The 16,894-nt window shown below is 40.4% G+C and overlaps 1 protein-coding gene across 1 annotated transcript in view; it reads left to right on the forward strand.

Moving 5' to 3' along the window:
• MYOM2 (myomesin 2) overlaps positions 1 to 16,894 on the forward strand; it is a 98,301-nt gene that overhangs the window by 23,848 nt on the left and 57,559 nt on the right. Inside the window, exons 8-12 of the mRNA XM_077811571.1 lie at positions 196 to 360; positions 5,510 to 5,671; positions 10,445 to 10,586; positions 11,615 to 11,814; positions 13,083 to 13,136. Coding sequence (XP_077667697.1) covers positions 196 to 360; positions 5,510 to 5,671; positions 10,445 to 10,586; positions 11,615 to 11,814; positions 13,083 to 13,136 — 723 coding nt within the window. The remainder of the gene's footprint in view (positions 1 to 195; positions 361 to 5,509; positions 5,672 to 10,444; positions 10,587 to 11,614; positions 11,815 to 13,082; positions 13,137 to 16,894) is intronic.

Here is a 16,894-nt window from a genome sequence, read left to right on the forward strand (position 1 = left end):
AAATATTGCCTCTGGCTTTGCTTAAGATGTCACAATGTAAGATGTCCATATGCTTTTAACTTTCCAGCTACAAGTATTGACCAGCAGTATGTATCAGCTTTGGATTCAATCTACTGCTTTTATCTGGACAATAATCCTTTAGTGCCAAGTATCATGTACTAGTGCTCAATAGTCTCCTGATTTCTCTGTGTGCAGTGCCCCTGCCATCAGAAGTTTGCTTCACCCATATTGATGTTCAGTTTTTGGAGAAGTTTGGTGTCACGTTTGGGATGGAAGGTGAAACAGTTACCCTCAAATGTGCTCTGCTGATCACTCCAGATCTGACAAGGCTTCGACCTCGCGCTGAATGGTACAGAGATGGTAAGTGGATTTGCACTGAGATAATGTACATGCCTCTATGTAACTGAGTTTTAATTGTTCAGGTGTGGATTCTCTCCCTCAAGTCTGTATGTAGGCTTAGAATTCACCTTCCTAAGAGAAAAAAGATTGATTGTAACACAGTTCCCAATATATCTCCTTTTACCTCCTGTCATTATCTCAGATGAGAGATATTTTCCTTCATAGTCCAACTCTTCTGGAGTGAGTGTTGTCCAAAATGACCATGTTTGAAGAGTAAGAAGAAGTAGATGCCAAAATAACTAGGTAAGGGACACAGAGTGTTATGGAGAAGCTAACCGGGCAGTTTGAAGGAATCTGAACTTAGTGTCAACTGTCGAGACACAGATTCATCTCCTGAGGATTTGCATAGGTACAGTAGAACCTCAGAGTCACGAACACCTCGGGAATGGAGCTTGTTCGTAACTCTGAAGAAAACATTATGGTTGTTCTTTCAAAGTTTACCACTGAACATTGACTTAATATAGCTCTCAAACTTTACTATGCAGAAGAAAAATGCTGCTTTTAACCATCTTAATTTAAATGAAACAAGCACAGAACCAGTTTCCTTACCTTGTCAAATCTTTATTTAAACTTTCCCTTTTTTTTTTAATAGTTTACATTTAGTACAGTAGTGTACTATACAGCGTTTGCTTTTTTCTTTTTGTCTCTGCTGCCTGATTGCGTACTTCTGGTTCCAAATGAGGTGTGTGGTTGACCAGTCAGTTCGTAACTCTGGTGTTCGTAACTCTGAGGTTCTACTGTGCCTGTAGGTAGTGCCAACCACACATCATTTGACAGAGGCATCTATCATATTAATTCTTTCAGAAGTGTGGAGATTTACAAAGGCCCTAATAAGCCACCCCTCACCCAGAATATCATTGGTCTCTTCATGGCCCCCTCCTCCTAACTCCATTCTGTTGCTTCATCTGCATTAAAATGTGGGGATGTTGGGTGGAGGATTTATCTGCTGTCATAGTTAATCGGACTTCTTCCCGCTAAACTCTTGACATACATGTGGACACAGAAAACAGCCTCTCATCCACCCAAACAAAGCAAACAAATATACCTGTGAAATAATAATTCCATTTCTCCTACAAGCTAGGAAGGAAGAGACACAGAATGATTTTATTGTTATTTCTATTTTTAAATACTTGGGAGGTGATCACATACTATAGTGATGGAGTCATGTAAGTACATAGAAGAAACCGGGTTATTGGAGAAGGACATTTGTGGAACAACAGCCCCATGTGCTCAGAGAAACATAACCACAAAGGCATTCAAATGTTTTGTATTACTGTACTGTCACTTCAGTAGCCAAGAATTCCCATTGGGCACTCCAGGCTGAAATTCTTTGGGTGGCTGTGTGTTAGAAACCTACAGGAACACTCTTTAATTTATACCTATTAGCGTAATTTTAGGTATTTTTTGGGAGGGAGGAAGAAGGGGAGGATATTTATTTGTAAGTAAATCATTCATAAAACATAAAAGTAACTAATACAAATATGTTCATTGGCTGTTAGGAGGGATCACTAGAGATTTCTCTTGCCAACGTACCTAGATACCCTCAAGCAGGACTCTGAAGAGGACATCTTGGATGTAGTGAGATGTAGTGAGAATATGGATCATTTGTCACGATCACTTGGGGCAGCCTCTCTGTGAAGTGCCCACATTTTGGAGGGAGGATTCCCACACAACTGTTGCTGGAATTGTGCCCCTGCCAGTCTGATGGAAATACTCACCATCACCAAGGAATGGATTTTGCTCACCATAAAGCAGGAATGGATTTTGGCTGGAAATGCCACTTTTTAATTTCAGATCTATGCTACGTATATATCTATTCTTGTCTGATCCTTTGGGGCAGGGACTGCTTTTCTGTTCTGGGTTTGTCAATGCTTAGCACAAGGGGTCCTGGTCCAAGACTGGAGCTCCTAGGTGCTACCACAATACAAATAATAAACAATAACTACAGTTTTATTCACTGTGAGCCAAACCCTGATGCCTGTATTCTGGGTGCTGAACCTGCTCCCACTGGGAGCTCGTTTCAGCCATCAGTTTTCACATTGTTGTTAGTCAGGCAAAACTCTGACTGGGCCCAATCCAGAAAGGTGCTGAAATATATAGCAGTTGCTACTGAAGCTAAACGGAATTGCAGGTATCCAACAGATGTCCAATTGTACTCAATTTTTAGTTCAATGGGAATTTTCCTTGGATTATGAAAAGTGGAAAAGGACTTCAAGATTTGGGCCTGTAGGTTTAGTCCCTAAGGACACCAACATATTCTCATTAAGATACGTGAAGATTTGTACGGTTGGTGTAACTTCCTCAAGCACTGGGATGAGAATATCCTCACTGAGGTGAAGATTGGGGGTGAAATCCTGGCCCCACTGAAGTCAATAGGTGTCTTGCCATTGACTTGAATGAGGCTAGGATTTCAGTCCAATATCCAAATGATTTAATGAAAAATAAAACGGTATTGTTCTCTTGAACACTAGCGGTAAAAACTGACCTGCGCACATGCGTATCACACTGACATCATGGGGAAGCTTATGTGGCGAGATTTCCCCGAAGAATAGCAGGGATTAATGTGATTATTATATTATTGTAGTGAACACCTGCTATATGCTTCAAATTGTGGCAGTGACACTTTTAAGGCAGGAGACCCACTGCATAAATTTTTGGGGGCAAGAAGGTTAATAATGGAACTAACATGATGATTGTCTTTTAAAGTGCTCCAGTTTCACAGGGACTCTGGCCTTGAACTCAAATCTTGGACTAACATTTATTATTTCAGACAATTTATATTTAATTCTGGTTTGGTACTAAAATAAATTTCTATTTTTCTTAAACGTTTACTGATTTTATTATGCAAATGATATACAACTAAAGACACGAGATGGCTCTCTGTGGTTTACTTATATTAATTATACGCAAGAGAATGTTGTGTTTATTCAAAATTAATAAACTTCAGAGTAGTTGTTGGTCACTAAACTCTAGGAGATATGTAAATCTATTGAATCAAATCCTCTGAAATGGTTTCAAGGTTCTGACACTATAAGCAGTACATATAAAATTCCTACCTTAATTTAAACCAGTTTAAGATGCTAAAGAAACTGAAATGAAATTATTATTGAAGATTGTACATCTAAGTCCAGTTTGGATATGATTTTGTCTGGTTGCAGATTTTTTTAAAAAAAATTCTAAAGTAATAAATGCATTATAAAGATGTAGGGTCAGATTCTTCACTCATTTGTATGGGTATCTGAAGAACATCATGGAGGTCCAAGGAGTTACATCAGATTTACGCAAAAGTGAGTGAGTGCAGAATTTGGCTGATGTTTTAACATAACATAATATGTAACATGGGAAATTAATGTGAGGGAAAAACCCGAAACACAGTAATTTCTATCAATGCATATATGATTTAAATAGAAACAAGCTGCAACTTTTAGGGAATGTTTGGCCTAATTAACACATGGCAGAGTTCTGAGTTTTCAGGTACCTTGAGTGAGTCAAGATCCCTGGCACTTCCAGACTCATTCTATAGCAGATTCTCGAGGAATTGATAGCATATAGTACATGGAGAAAGAGGCACATTCGAGTAGTTTGAGAACAGAACGGAGAGCCTGGAACTCAGATATTATGGTCATAGCAGACCACATAACTGCCTAGACAGACAGAACTCCTGAGTCCTATTCTAGGCTCCAAAGCTGACTTCCTTTCTGGCCTTGCTTGGGAAGTCACTGAAGCCCCTATATTTTCAAACTTGAATGCCCAAAGAAAGGAACCCATATCCACATTCAGGCACCTAAGTAAGTGGCCTGATTTTCAGAGGAGCTGAGCACTCAGCCTTGAACTTCATTGTGATCACTTTGCTCCAAGTTTTTCATAAACTGGAAATAAATTAAAAAGAAAATGCAAAAGTTCTAGCTGCAGGGGGCTTTCAGCTTTCATCGCAGACTGTTCACACAGCTCTATACAATGCAGTGAGCACAAACTGTGCAAGATGCAATAGAAAGGGGAATTGTAGGTATGTCATATAAGGAGCCCATGATTAAGAGCTGGAAAGAGATCTCACTGCAATTACCTTGTACAAATCCTGAAAAATTCCCTTAAGAATCAGGCTTGCAGGAAATACCTGGGTAATGGTATAACTTATTGCTTCAATTTATGTAGTCAGATGGCCAGATATTCATTACCTGGTCCTTTACTGTCAGCTTTATCATCTGAAGATTTGTCACATTTTTTTCCACCCCCTGTGCTTCACCACTGTGGAGCTCTGTCTTCAATATATATATTCATTGGCTAAAATAATTTGTCTGCAACCTTTTGAACATCTACTCCAAGTGTATTTGAGCAACAGGGTAATAACCAAGCATAGCGCTGTGGCTGAACTTTGAATGTAGTGCTGCTGCGTTGATTTGAATAGCACTCAGTGGGTTAAAAATCAAAAGTTCTCCAATCAATGATTAAAAGAAAAGAAGACAGAGGGACTTTCTTGGCCATCATAAAATATTCTGCTCATTCCATTGCTCCCAGCTCACTAGTCAATCAGACTAATTTACATTAATCGTGGGGCGCCACCTCTGACCTGTGAGAAATTCAGATTTAATTGGATTCGCTGCTCAGCAGGCATGTCTGGAGGGTTTAAGAGTCAGTGGATCTTTACAGCAAGGCTTCAGATTAAGCCTTTAAAGTTAAAGAAACAAATCTGACTAATCTGACATTTGACCTGAATAGATAGAAAAGTGTATTTAAAAGCATAAACATTACACATTGCTGTCGTTATTGTGTACTTTAGATTTTCAGCATTGTTTCAAAACGGGGCTTAAAATATTTTTGTTTCAGTCTATTAAAAATGATGGTGAAGGGAAGTCATTCCCTTTGCTGTAGCAGGTACAGCACAGAATAGCTAAATTGTACACTCCTCTACCCATACTCATTGGTCAAATGAGTTTTCATGGGCACAGCTTAGTGCTTGTAGATAAATATTTTCGTAGCATACTAATACTACCATGTTGAGTAAAGCTGGCATAAACAGCAGTCCATGCCACTGATTAACGCAGAACTGAGCTTGGATGAAGATTGCTATTGCTAATTCAGTGACACATGCTTGATCACAATTCTCTTCCAGGTGTGCTAATAAAAGACTCCAAGTGGACGAAAACGTACTTTGGAGAAGGCCAGGCAGCACTGTCTTTCACGCACCTGAACAAGGATGATGAAGGCTTATACACCCTGCGCATAATCACAAAAGGCGGGGTGACCGAATACAGTGCATTCATGTTTGTCAGAGGTATGCTTTTCATTCTTCGTTGGGAGAAGACTTAGCAAATGCAATTAGGAAAAGTCACTTAATTTAGTACCATAGTATAATAAAGGAAGCCTAAAAGAAGTCCAAAGCATGGCATTATATAGATGTGAAATTTATCCACTCGTCTCTGTCAGGGACAATAAAGTCACACTGCACCAGGAGAAGCTCAAGGTGTGATTGTGCTCCTGAAAATATGATCCTTTCTAGAGACCCAAGGAGGCCATCCTTCATGATGGTGCAGCCTACTCCTTTCTTCACAGAGGGCCATCTTTTCTGACTGGCACGCTACAGTGTAACAGGGTGCTGTCTGCTCCTGCCTCCTCGCACCACAGAAACTTGCTCAGACTCCATGCTTGTGTACCCACACCATGCCATTTGTTTACATTCCTTCCCCATGCTTATGGGACTTTCGGGACTGGAGAGGAGCACAGGTCTCCCTTTTATGAGATCTCTGAGACTGGTCTCAGTTAGGTCTGTTCCTCTCTCCCCCTCACTTCCTTCCTGTGCCTTTCTTATCAGTCTCCAGCTGATGGGCTATTTGGCTCTTTAGCTCACCCACCCCTCACACCTGATTAGATAATTAACTTCAATTGCACCAGTCTACCTTCTCTGGGGGAACTAATTGGTGTAGAATGATCAACATGTAGGCTCACTGGTTAATTCCCTACACTCTGTCACATAGAGCCTTGAACGTGCCTGCACCAAACCCCTCCTCTTTGTGCTGGCTTTTGCTACTGGGCTCACTTGGCTGGGTCAGGCCATTTACGTTCTCAAGTTCAGGGACTGTTATGCATGACCCTTGCACAGAGGGTGGGGCGGAGGGGGGGAAGAAAGATTCCAGTACCCTCCCTTCAGTGTATCAGAGCCAGTCACAGCCTAGCACTTTGTTTAACACTTGGGGAAGAGACAGAAAAAGTTGGCTTGCCAAAGGACTGTGTTTTTCACAAGAGACATAGATGAAAAGCAGAGGAACATATTAAAATAGAATACAGGTCAGAGTTTGCCCTCATATTTGCATTCACAACTCCCACTGAATCAGCCTGAGCTCCCACATGCATCTGTGGGCAGAGCATGGCTCTACATTTCTTTTGTTTCTAAAAATGAGTATGTTTCTGTCTGTGCGGTTCTTTAATTCTGATCCTCAGCACTTGTAAATTGGTGCAGCTCCACTGAAGTCAAGGAAGCTATGCTGATATACTCCCACTGAGGATCTGGCCTGTTCTGTTTACAAGTGTACCAGCGTGTGCATATGGTCTTCCTCACAAAGATTTCATCCAGACAGTTCCATTTGTTTGGTGGGGTAGATATGGGTGGTGGCTCGGTGTTCATCATTTCCTGTGGGGCTAGCGCACAAACTGCATTGGCTCTATGGCTACACTGCATTTTAACCCCCACACGGTGCGAGTCTCAGAGCCTGATTCTACTGACTCGGGGTCTCACTATAGCACTAAAAACTGTGTAGACATTCAGGCTCAGACTCTGAGGCCAGGGAGTAGGTGTGTTCTAGAGCCGAAGCTCCAGTCTGTGCCTGAATATTCACACAGCTATTTTTAGTGCCATAGCATGACCTACGTGAGCCTGAGTCTGTAAACCCAGTCTCTGAGACTCAGCCCCATGGGTTTTAAAATGTAGTATAGACGTACCATCTGTCCCTGGCAGCCACACTCCCTGCCCTCACTAGAGCCAGGCTACTAGGCTTTCCTTGTTCCTAGTCCACTCCCTTGGAGGGAGAATCCCACTTGAAAAGGTCATGGAAAGCATATTAGCTTTCTTGGGGAATCTCCGCTGTGCAGGTAGGTGAATAATGAGCATATCCTTTCCCCACCTACACTTTGATCCCTTCTCACTCACAGGTCCCTGGATTTGTGGAGAGCCCTCCATGAGATCCATACCCAGGGGAGACAAAGTGCTAAGGTGGTACCTGATCCCCGTTTTCATGTGGGCCGTGATCTGAAGGTAGAGGGTAACCTCTGTGTATATAACATAAGAGTTCAATCAGGCCCATAGTTCTGAAATTTCAAAGGGTGGGATCATATAGGGGCCTGGCCCTGAGCATCTACCTCTCAACACCATTGTCATTGCAATAGGATGGCAAGTTGTGGACAGAGATACAGGACTTCTCTGACTCACCCTAAACTCAGGTGCTGGAAACCTGCATAAAGATACAGCATAAAAACTTCAGCAGGTGGATGTTTCTTGAGGTGCAGTACGTCTCTGAGAATATGCAGAGTAAGCCTTAGGAACAGTCAAGACTTGGGAAGAAGCTTTGTCATAAATAGAAAGGGTAACCACCTTTCTGTATACAGTGCTATACAATCCCTCCTGGCCAGAGACAAAGTCCTTTTACCTGTAATGGGTTAAGAAGCTAAGGTAACCTCGCTGGAACCCGACCCAAAATGACCAATGGGGACAAGATACTTTCAAATCTGGAGGTGGGGGGCTGGGGGAAGGCTTTTGTTTGTCTCTGTGATACCTTTGCCAGGAACAGATCAAGGATGCAAGCCCTCCAACTCCTGTAAAGTTAGTAAGTAATCTAGCTAGAAAATGCATTAGGTTTTCTTTGTTTTGGCTTGTGAAATTCGCAGTGCAGGAGGAAATGTGTATTCCTGTTTTTGTGTCTTTTTGTAACTTAAGGTTTTGCCTTGAGGGATTCTCGAGGGGTCGGTCCTGGGGCCGGTTTTGTTCAATATCTTCATAAATGATCTGGAGGACGGTGTGGATTGCACTCTCAGCAAATCTGCAGATGATACTAAACTGGGAGGAGTGGTAGATACGCTGGAGAGCAGGGATAGGATACAGAAGGACCTAGACAAATTGGAGGATTGGGCCAAAAGAAATCTGATGAGGTTCAATAAGGATAAGTGCAGGGTCCTGCACTTAGGACGGAAGAACCCAATGCACAGCTACAGACTAGGGACCGAATGGCTAGGCAGCAGTTCTGCGGAAAAGGACCGAGGGGTGACAGTGGACGAGAAGCTGGATATGAGTCAGCAGTGTGCCCTTGTTGCCAAGAAAGCCAATGGCATTTTGGGATGTATAAGTAGGGGCATACCGAGCAGATCGAGGGACGTGATTGTCCCTCTCTATTCGACATTGGTGAGGCCTCATCTGGAGTACTGTGTCCAGTTTTGGGCCCCACGCTACAAGAAGGATGTGGATAAATTGGAGAGAGTCCAGCGAAGGGCAACAAAAATGATTAGGGGTCTGGAACACATGACTTACGAGGAGAGGCTGAGGGAACTGGGATTGTTTAGTCTGCAGAAGAGAAGAATGAGGGGGGATTTGATAGCTGCTTTCAACTACCTGAGAGGTGGTTCCAGAGAGGATGGTTCTAGACTGTTCTCAGTGGTAGAAGAGGACAGGACAAGGAGTAATAGTCTCAAGTTGCAGTGGGAGAGGTTTAGGTTGGATATTAGGAAAAACTTTTTCACTAGGAAGGTGGTGAAACACTGGAATGCGTTACCTAGGGAGGTGGTAGAATCTCCTTCCTTAGAAGTTTTTAAGGTCAGGCTTGACAAAGCCCTGGCTGGGATGATTTAATTGGGGATTGGTCCTGCTTTGAGCAGGGGGTTGGACTAGATGACCTCCTGAGGTCCTTTCCAACCCTGACATTCTATGATTCTATTCTATGATTCTATGTTTTGAATCTGACTGCCTGTAAGATTATCTTCCATTCTGATCTTACAGAGTTGTTCTCTTATCTTTTTTTGTTCTTCTAATAAAGTTCTGTTTTTTAAGAATCTGACTGGGTTTTTTGGGTCTTAAAAATCCAAGGCTGGTTTGTGCTCATCTTGTTTATTCTCAAGCCTCCCCTGGAAAGGGGGTGTATGGGCTTGGATGGATATTTTGGGGAAATAGGAACACCAAGTGGTCCTTTCCTTATTCTTTGTCTAAATCACTTGGTGGGGCAGCATACTGTTCAAAGACAAGGTGAAATTTATGCCTTGGGAAAGTTTTTAACCTAAGGTGGTAAAAATAAACGTAGGGGTTTTTTCATGCTGGTCCCCACATCAGTACCCTAGAGTTCAGAGTGGGGAGGGAACCTTGACAAGTTTAGATTGAGGTTTCTGTTGGGTGGTGGTTGTTTCTGTCAACAGTAGAGACAAAACCAGGAAAGAAGAAGTTATCCAATAGCTGTATATGCCTTTCCAAGCAGAATGAAAACTCCACCTGTTAATAGTCTTCATTAGGAGTTGTGGGCCCTCAACACTTTTTAGGATCAGGCCACATATAGGTGTCTCATCTGAGAAACATTAATTACTAATCGGTGTCTGTATCTCAAGGTTTGAATTAGGAGGTACCCTTAGAAATATAGCAAATGCTCCCACGCCAAATAGCCTTAGGAAATGTCTTTTTCATGACCACATGATCTTCAGTGAGTGCCTCTTTCTGACTAAGGAATGAATGAAATCCATCTTTCTGAGGGGTGAGATTTTCAGAAGCACAAAGGGAAGTTAGTTGTTCAACTCCTATTGAAAGTCAGTGAGAATTTGGTGCCTATTATCCATTTCAACCCTCCAAAATTTTCAGCCAGGTTTCTAAACCTATAGATAGACCTCACTGGGCTTGCTTCACCACTGTGTTATTCCAGTGTAACCTCATGGAAATCATTGGAGTCTCACTGGGATAAAACAGGAGTAGTATATGGATTGGGCAATCTGTGTAATTCATCTTTGTTGTGCTATACAACGGAGTCTCTCTCCAAACCTGAGAAGTATTGTAGTCAAATCTGATTTGATTTTTTTTCTTATCTAGATGCTGACGCATTAATTGCTGGGGCACCTGGGGCACCAATGGATGTTAAATGCTATGATGCTAACAGAGATTATGTCATTGTAACCTGGAAACCACCAAATACAGCCAGTGAGAGTCCAGTCATAGGATATTTTGTCGACAGGTGTGTGTGAATTTGTTTTTTGTGTATCAACCTGTATGTACTGAAAAAAGTCACTATTTTTATGCCCTGCATCCCAATACTGAGTCTATTTGGGGCCACTGTAGTTCCTGGAACAAGTTAGAGCAGCCTTAGGGCTGTTCTGATTTGCACCCTGTGGGAGCAGCCCTCAAGGGGTTGTTCCAGTTGCTAGGGAGCATTATGTGAAGCAGTGCTCCAACCATGCCCTCTTCTCCTTCACGTTATCTTAAACTGGTGTTTGTGTACTCCAGACAGTGATTCATCCAAACCAAGGGACTACTCAGCTGGCAGTTTAAGCCAAATTATAGCCCTTTTGTTCCTGAAATCTGCTCTAAATTATGTTGGAGGTCTTGCACAGGACAGGAAGGTCAGGATTAGGGGAATCCAAGGCCACCTTTGCACTCCACCTGACCTGCAAGGAGTGCTCCTTAGCTGTAGTCAAAGCCCAGTATCTCATCCTTAATATTTAAAATGAGCAATGTACTATACACACAAATATTACTGATATAATTTCAGTATATATAGTATTCTATATTAAAAATAACAATGTACCCACAGTTGCTACATTGTTGTATCTGATACACTGTAGTTATGTCCTATCTCCCAGACTTCTGGGAACTGTAGGTAAATGTTGATTTTAAAATGGCATTCATTAGGGTGAAATTCACCACTCTGTTGAGGGCTTTACTATGTCTATGGATTATTTAAGTTCCATTTAAACAATCAAAATAAGGCTTTACATGGTGCGTAGACCATGGGTGAATTTCACCCATTAAGTGTATAATCTAGTGTATTGTTCCTTTTGATATAACACAACAAATTTTCTCTCAGTAATAAAGTATTATGGGCCATATACCCAGCTGACATCAATCGGGGTTTCTCCATGAAAGTCAATGAAGCTACACCGATTTACATCAGCTGTGGATCTGGCTCTCTGTTAGTAGGCACAATACTAATTGCGCATGTTCATTTTGGCACCCTGATAAATGATCTCCTTTTCTTACTCCTAGATGTGAAGTGGGTACAGAAAACTGGGTCCAGTGCAATGATGCTCCAGTAAAAATCTGCAAATACCCTGTAACTGGACTGTTTGAGGGACGGTCTTACACATTCCGTGTGAGAGCAGTGAACAAGTCAGGTATTAGCAGGCCATCTAGAGTCTCTGAAGCAGTTGCAGCTCTTGATCCTGTTGACCTGGACAGATTACAAAGTACGTAATGCAACCACTAAGAAGCTGTTCCACATTTACACTGTAATTTTTGAAAGAAAGGTTTTATTTTCTGGTTCTGTTTGGTGGGTAACCAAAGGGGCAGTGCCAACCTCTTCATTTTGGATGTGCTTTTCAGCTTCCATTCTTTCCCAGAGCTCATCCACTTGCTAATTATAACAAGGACACTCCCACTGTGACAGCAAGGTCCACACTAGCAACTTGCCAAGAGCCCAAGGGTGCCAATTCATTTACATATATTTGCACAATTTTTAAATGTAAAAGAAATGCTTAAAGTCATAATGGATAACATTTTCAAAGGCACATAAAGGCCAGATTTTGAAAGGTATTTAGATATTGTTCTGCTCTGTGTTGCAACACATAAAGGCCAGGCTTTGGAAGGTATTTAGGGGCCTATTCAAAATCTGGCCCTATGTCTCATTTTCAAAGGTGCTGTGATGCTGAGTGGAACAGTGCCTAAATGCCTTTAAAAATCAGGACCAAAGTCACTTTTGAAAATATTACTCTATGTCTGTGTTAGCTGAATGGAATTTGCTTGTTTGTATTCACTAGCAGACTGTAGGTTTTTACTATCATCTATTTTTTCACATGCAGTTGTTACAGAAAGAGGCCAGCCATTGGCTGCATATTGCTCATCTATCACACCCTGGGCACCCTTGATATTCTGGTCTGTAAGGAACACTGTCAGTGCTGCTCAAGGTCTAGGCCATGGTACCTGCTGGAGAGCAGTTAGATGGACATTCACTTTGACTGAAATTTAACACTATGCAAAGGGTCAGCACAAAGGCTATGGATTTGTGACACCCTACTTAAGCTCTGTTTTGTGCTGGCCTTCTGTCCAGGGGTGAATTTCACCCATTATGAAGACCAAAAATTCACTTGTTCCTTGTAACATGTTGTGCCTCAGTTAGCTCACTCACATACCTTCATGTCCAGTCCTCAAAAGTCCAGTTGATAACACACATTGCCACAGCACTGATTCCATCAATTAACAATAGGATTCTTTTTTTCAGTTAATCGTTAAATGGTCCCTTACTGTTTGTGAGTGAGTACTAGTCAGTGTGAATAAAGGTGGAAGAATCAGTGTGTAACAATGAATGAGAATCCATATGTACAAAGCTGCAATACCGGCGTTGAGATAGACACTACACAAAAGTGTTTGTCAGCACTGATAAAAGAGAGTCTTCAAAATCTGTAAATACTCTTTATTGCACAGAGAACTAACTGTAAATGAATGTTTTGGTCTACAGCTGTTCATCTGGATGGAGGTAGAGAAATTGTAATATATCAGGATGACCTTGAAGGTATGTAGCGCTACCATGATTTCATTTCATCTTTTTATATCCAAGGAATTTAAGATTATAATTAGAAACATGAGATCTTGAAAAAAAAAATCCACCCAGTGAGCCAACTCTTAATAAAATCAAATAAATGCAAAAGTCTGAGGGGTAGGATAGATTCATAATTTTGATTGTGCCATTTTCATTATGCATTTCTCCTTCTTTCTTTCAGTAGTCATGATCTGAGATTAAACAGACGAAACTCGTGTTTGATTATTGCTAATTTCTTATCCCTGTCCTATGAGCCTAGTGTGGCTTTTTGGTCAAAGTTTGAAGCTTTGGTAAACATTGCGTTTGCCATTTTTAATAGAAGTACATTAAATCCATCTTTATTCAAAGATATACTTTTCCTGAGAAGTGCTAAATGTTTGCCACAGCCAGTGATACCTGGAAGAGTTAGCGATTCTAAAAGTAATTCTCAGGATGAGATCCTAGATGCCTTCTACCTTTAATTTTGTTCTGGTAGAGTATTTGTGCTGCTTACTTTGCCTAGCAAGAAACAAATGTTAACTAGGATAGCTGAGTACTGTTAAAGATAAAAGGGTCTGATTAACCACTCTCACATCAGTATTAAAGTGGTGGAACTGCACTAATAGTGTGACATAGTGGAGTTTATACCTGTAATGGAATGCAGAGGCTGGCTAAGAGATTTGCGATGCCTTTGTCTGTAGGCATTCTGAACTGCAGAATGGAAAACTTTAAAGGTTCTTGATCTTGACAATGTTTGTTACTAATGAAATGACAGTGTTACTAGACCGTCAAATGGTTAAAAATAATCACAATTAATAGCAATTTTAATTGCACTGTTAATAATAGAATAATAATTTAAATTTATCATAAATATTTTTGGATGTTTTTCTACATTTTCAAATATATTGACTTCAATTACAACACAGAATACAAAGTGTACAGTGCTCACTTTATATTATTTTTGATGCCACTGTACAAATTATAAACAAAAGAAATAGTATTTTTCAATTCACCTCGTACAAGTACGGTAGTGCAATCTCTTTATTGTGAAAGTGCAATTTACAAAATGTAGAATTTTTTTGTTACAGAATTGCACTAAAAAACAAAACAATGTAAAACTTTAGAGACTACAGTTCCACTCAGTCCTACTTCTTGTTCAGCCAACTGCTAAGGCAAACAAATTTGTTTACAGGAGATAATGCGCGCTTCTTATTGAAAATGTCATCTGAAAGTGAAAACAGGTGTTCGCATGGCACTTTTGTAGCCAGCATTGCAAGGTACTTATGTGCCAGATATGCTAAACATTTGTATGCCCCTTCATGCTTCAGCCACCATTCCAGAGGACATCCTTCCATGCTGATGATGCTCATTAAAAAAATAATGTGTTAATTAAATTTGTGACTGAAATCCTTGGGGAGATTTGTATGCCTCCTGCTCTGTTTTACCTGCATTCTGCCATATATTTCATGTTGTAGCAGTCTCGGATGGTGACCCAGTGCATGTTGTTCATTTTAAGAACACTTTCACTGCAGATTTGACAAAACCAATGTGAGATTTCTAAGGATAGATACAGCACTCTACCCAAGGTTTAAGAATCTGAAGTGCCTTCCAAAATCTGAGAAGGACGAGGTGTGGAGCATGCTTTCAGATGTCTTAAAAGAGAAACATGCTGATGCAGAAACTACAGAACCTGAACCACCAAAAAAGAAAATCAACCTTCTGCTGGTGGCATCTGACTCAGATGATGAAAATGAACATGCATTGGTCTGCACTGTTTTGAATCATTGGTTGAAGCATGAAGGGACTTATGAATCTTTAGCTCATGTAGCACATAGATATCTTGCAATGCCAGCTATGACAGTGCCATGCGAATGCCTGTTCTAACTTTCAGGTGACATTGTAAACAAGAAGTGGGCAGCATTATTGCCTGCAAATGTAAACAAACTTGTTTGTCTGAGCGATTAGCTGAACAAGAAGTAGGACTGATTGGACTTGTAGGTTCTAAAGTTTTACATTTTTTAATACAGTTTTTTTTTGGTACATAATTCAACATTTGCAAGTTCAACTTTCATGATAAAGAGATTGCACTACAGTACTTGTAATGGGGGAACTGAAAAATACAATTTCTTTTGTTTTTTACAGTGCAAATATTTGTCATAAAAATAAAGTGAGCACTGTACATTTTGTATTCTGTGTTGTAATTGAAATCAATATATTTGAAAATGTAGAAAAAGATCCAAATATATTTATAATAAATTTAAATTGGTATTCTATTATTGTTTAACAGTATGATTAAACTGTGATTAATTATGACTATTTTTTTAAATCTAGTTAATTTGTTTCATGTTAATTGCTTGAGTTAACAGTGATTAATTTACAGCCCTAACTGTTACACAAGATCACATAAGCAGAGGGTTCTCCTCACTTATACTGGTTTTACATGGGTGCAATTCCAGTTACTTCAATTTACATCCATGTGAGAAGTGAATCAGGCCCAGGGTTTTGTATTTTGAATTTTTCAGGCACCAGCAAGGGTATTTAGAAATCTAAATACCCGACTTGTGGGTACTAGCCAGGAATATAGATATCTAAATGCTATTAATTATAAACCTATTTACTTAAATTGGCAAAATTGGAGGCTAGCTTTAAAAATGTTGGCTCCTTAGATCACATAATTTATCTCCCTACCAGTGTCAGATGACCTTGCAATCTGTAAGGAGAGGTTGTTAATTGTACCAGTACAATATTACATTATATATGATGTCATCTTTGGAATTCTAAGGGGTGAATATTTACCACACACTGTGGGGATTTAGCTATGTGAATTCTACTGATGTTCATGGGAGCCTCTTGGCTCAATCCTGATTCATTCTGCTGAAAATAGATCTTTTAGAGCTTAAAATAATTTTATTTATGATACTTCAGCAAGTGTCTTAAACTCAACAGATCAATGTGTTTATCCAAAGAACGCACGTCCCATTTGCAGAGGATCAAACAAATAAAAAATACATTATGAACGACAATAAATGATGTCAATTGTTAGATGCAAACTTCAAAGCTTCTGATTTTGATTGGGGAAAAAAGTATCATAAAAGAAAATAACTTCAACTACATAGCAGGCTGGCTCACGGATCTATTGACATTGCTTAGAATCATCTAAAGATTCATTTTCATGATTAATATTGTCATCTGGAAGAGACATTTTCTCTCTCTTTTTTTAATTTCAGATTCTAAGCATTTATCTATGCACTGTGCTTGCACTTAGAAAAAGAAAAATGACAAAATTACCTTAAAAACCACAAACAAAAGCCACGTCACACTGTATGTTTTAAACCAGGAGAACAGGATGTGCACAGACCTATGTTGAATTACCATTTCTGAAAATTACTATTTTTGCCTGTTGACATCTTATTCAGAGCCAGACAAATATGATTGAAGGTGACGTTGCTAGGCCCTAATCCTGCTCCTCATTACACCAGCGTGTAACTCCATTGAGACAGATCCTAGCCCGTTTGTATCCCTACAGTGACAGAGTGGCCCTAAAGCTGCCCTCACTGGGCAATTTAGGATTCTCTCAGGTTGGCACAGAGCTATACTGGCTCTATGCTACCATCCTTGCAGCCATTGGTGTGGCAATGGAAAGGGGTGAGGCCAGACCACTGCTGCACCCAGTTGATCCCCAGGAGGCATAATGGCCTGTGAAGGTAGGAACAAGGTGGCTGTGCAATGCATTTGCACTCCTCTGATCCTGA

Source organism: Eretmochelys imbricata, chromosome 3 (genome assembly GCF_965152235.1).
Source record: "Eretmochelys imbricata isolate rEreImb1 chromosome 3, rEreImb1.hap1, whole genome shotgun sequence".
NCBI classification, from domain to species: domain Eukaryota; kingdom Metazoa; phylum Chordata; order Testudines; family Cheloniidae; genus Eretmochelys; species Eretmochelys imbricata.